Genomic DNA, 2249 nt, shown 5'->3' with positions numbered 1-2249 from the left:
CCAGCAATATACATAACTATCATTTAAATTATTTACTTATCTTTTACAAAAAAGAAGCAAAATAATTTCAGAAAATAATAGTCCCTAAGAAAAGCCTTGAGTTGCTTTTTTTACGATAAAGTCCAAAGAGTATCACATGTATCACGGGAGATCAAATTCCAGCCACATGTACGTATTTGCATCCTATATTTCACCGGATGTGTCGATGACGCCATCTAACGTCAAGAGAGATAATCTACTAGAACCACCTCCAGTTCTCGATGGAACTGTGCAGACTGTGTCGTATCTTAGCAATATGGCTACGTGTCGAGTGTTCTTGTAGCGTGTTCGGGGCACGATTGTATTAAGTACTACCCGCGGGTTTAACGATCGTTTAATAAGACGGCATCGATCGACTTATTGATCATGAACATGTCAACGACTAGCAAATGGGATTTGTCCCGGGAGGACATCAAAAGTGCAGCGAAGGATGAAAAGGTGAGTAGTCTGAGACAAGTTGACTTCTGTGGCTTCGTGGTACCGTAGGACAGAGGTCTATTGGCGGGAAATTTAAATTTGGATGATTTCAGGAGTTGCTATTGGAACATGACAGCGATCCGGATGAAAATATGCTGTTCAAGTGAGTTGAACGTATCGAATGATTCTTTTCCCGCCTGGAATAATTGTTTTCGTATATTCTAATGGATAATATTTGTATTTTAGTCAACCAAGTACGTCCGCAGAAACTAAAGTGGATGGGAAGATGGATAAGTAAGAATATCTTCCATTTTTGTAAATAGAATCCGATTTTCTTTTCTACTGTACTTCAACTTAATCTCGGGCGATAGATAATCGTTTCAAAAATAAAAAACGATAGTTACAAAATTTTTAAGAATCGTATCGCTGATACTCGTTTATTTGTGTTCTAGTGTTAGACTGCAAATTCAGGAAGTCACGGAGGTGATGCGGGAGAATGTCCAGAAGGTAATGGAACGTGGAGAGAGGCTGGAGGATCTACAAGAAGTTAGCGATCGACTGAGTATGGTTGGAAACGAATTTAGAGCGGCAGCGAAGAAAGCTCAACAGAGGGCGTGGTTGCAGAACTTTAAAACAAGGATCGTTCTCGTCACTATTACGGTGACCGTCGTCGTCTGTATCATTGGTATGACGCACATTATCATTAGAAGATGCATGTTAAGCGCATGTTTTTTCTTATTGCATTTGAAACAGAAATGCTCAATCATATATTTTGTAAGACCATACGAACATCTTAATTCAAAGAGAGAAATAAATCAAAAGTGCAGTAAGATATTTTTGGTCTTGAAAAAATTAAATTTCTAAGTATTCGTGTTATTAAAAGTTGATGTCTTACTCGTGGCGTGATGTTAATTATCGTCTAAGAGCAATTTACTATTTATCGATGTACAATTCTGATCTTTCAACTCTGATTGTGCATTTCTAGTTTACTCGTCAAACGTCTGTGTTTATCTGTCGTGAATATAGTGCACCGCAGTATCATAGTTCATGCTGTTAGATTATGTTCTTCATCACCTATCGCATAAAAAAGTGTCCCTCTAAATAAACACAGTTCACGTAGTCAGATCGACGCGTATCGTTTTCAGTTCTGGACATCATGGTGCTTTACCTGGTTCTCAGATAGCGAACACGGTGTAGCGAGCCCCGATCGTTCGATTCCAGGTACTCATCACTGTTTTCCAATTCTAATCTGTTTACACGCTTTTACCGTGATCTTTTTTTTACCTTTTTTATCAGTTAGGTAGGTCGTTTTTCAAAGTCGTTGCGAAATTTGTCGCATTATAATTAAACATAACAAGTTAAATGAATTTTCTCTTGCATTCTTGGCACTATTCATCGCTCGTTCGATTGTGCACGCGTTTCATATCGCTTTGATGGTTGTTGAACAGTCGAACGTGTGCGCATTATTGGCGTTTTATTTTTCAGTATCCATCGTCGTGAAATATTCGTAACCGAGGCACCTTCCGGATTGAAACACACTTTGCGAGCGTACGTTTATATTTGTACCTGTCTTTCATGGATTATCTACGTGTATTATTATCATAAGTTTATATAAATACATATATTGTTATTTTTAACCGATTCTCACGTCTTCGGAACCTTCGACTGTTCTACGTGTTCGCGTTCACGTTAGGAGAAATCATTTCGAAATTCGAACTATTTTGCTAGAAGTTTGATTTCCATATAATATAACGCGTGTGTCGCCACAAAATACCAGTTTGAAACTGTGTATT

The 2249-nt window shown here is 38.1% G+C and overlaps 1 protein-coding gene across 2 annotated transcripts; it reads left to right on the top strand.

The window, feature by feature from the left end:
• The first annotated feature begins 256 nt into the window (after nt 1-256).
• Nucleotides 257-2093, top strand: LOC139990149 (vesicle-associated membrane protein 4). 2 transcript variants are annotated; one of them, XM_072009106.1, is made up of 6 exons: nt 257-477; nt 570-619; nt 703-750; nt 909-1141; nt 1602-1677; nt 1942-2093. In XM_072009106.1, exons 1-5 carry the CDS (start codon nt 406-408, stop codon nt 1637-1639), a joined length of 441 nt encoding a protein of 146 aa, XP_071865207.1. In that variant the 5' UTR covers nt 257-405; the 3' UTR covers nt 1640-1677; nt 1942-2093. The 2 variants fall into 2 exon arrangements, with proteins under 2 accessions (XP_071865207.1, XP_071865208.1); XM_072009107.1 differs by lacking the exon at nt 1602-1677.
• Nucleotides 2094-2249: the final 156 nt, after the last annotated feature.

This window comes from Bombus fervidus, chromosome 8, assembly GCF_041682495.2.
Source record: "Bombus fervidus isolate BK054 chromosome 8, iyBomFerv1, whole genome shotgun sequence".
In the NCBI taxonomy this organism is placed as follows: domain Eukaryota; kingdom Metazoa; phylum Arthropoda; class Insecta; order Hymenoptera; family Apidae; genus Bombus; species Bombus fervidus.
Note: the sequence above shows the minus strand (reverse complement) of the source record. Positions and strands in the feature narration are given on the sequence as shown.

Coding starts and splice junctions, on each gene's coding strand:
- LOC139990149 (XM_072009106.1), top strand. CDS start 406: ATGAACATGTCAACGACTAGCAAATGGGATTTGTCCCGGGAGGACATC. Junction 478..569: donor GTGCAGCGAAGGATGAAAAG/GTGAGTAGTCTG, acceptor GGATGATTTCAG/GAGTTGCTATTGGAACATGA. Junction 1,142..1,601: donor CGTCGTCGTCTGTATCATTG/GTATGACGCACA, acceptor TATCGTTTTCAG/TTCTGGACATCATGGTGCTT.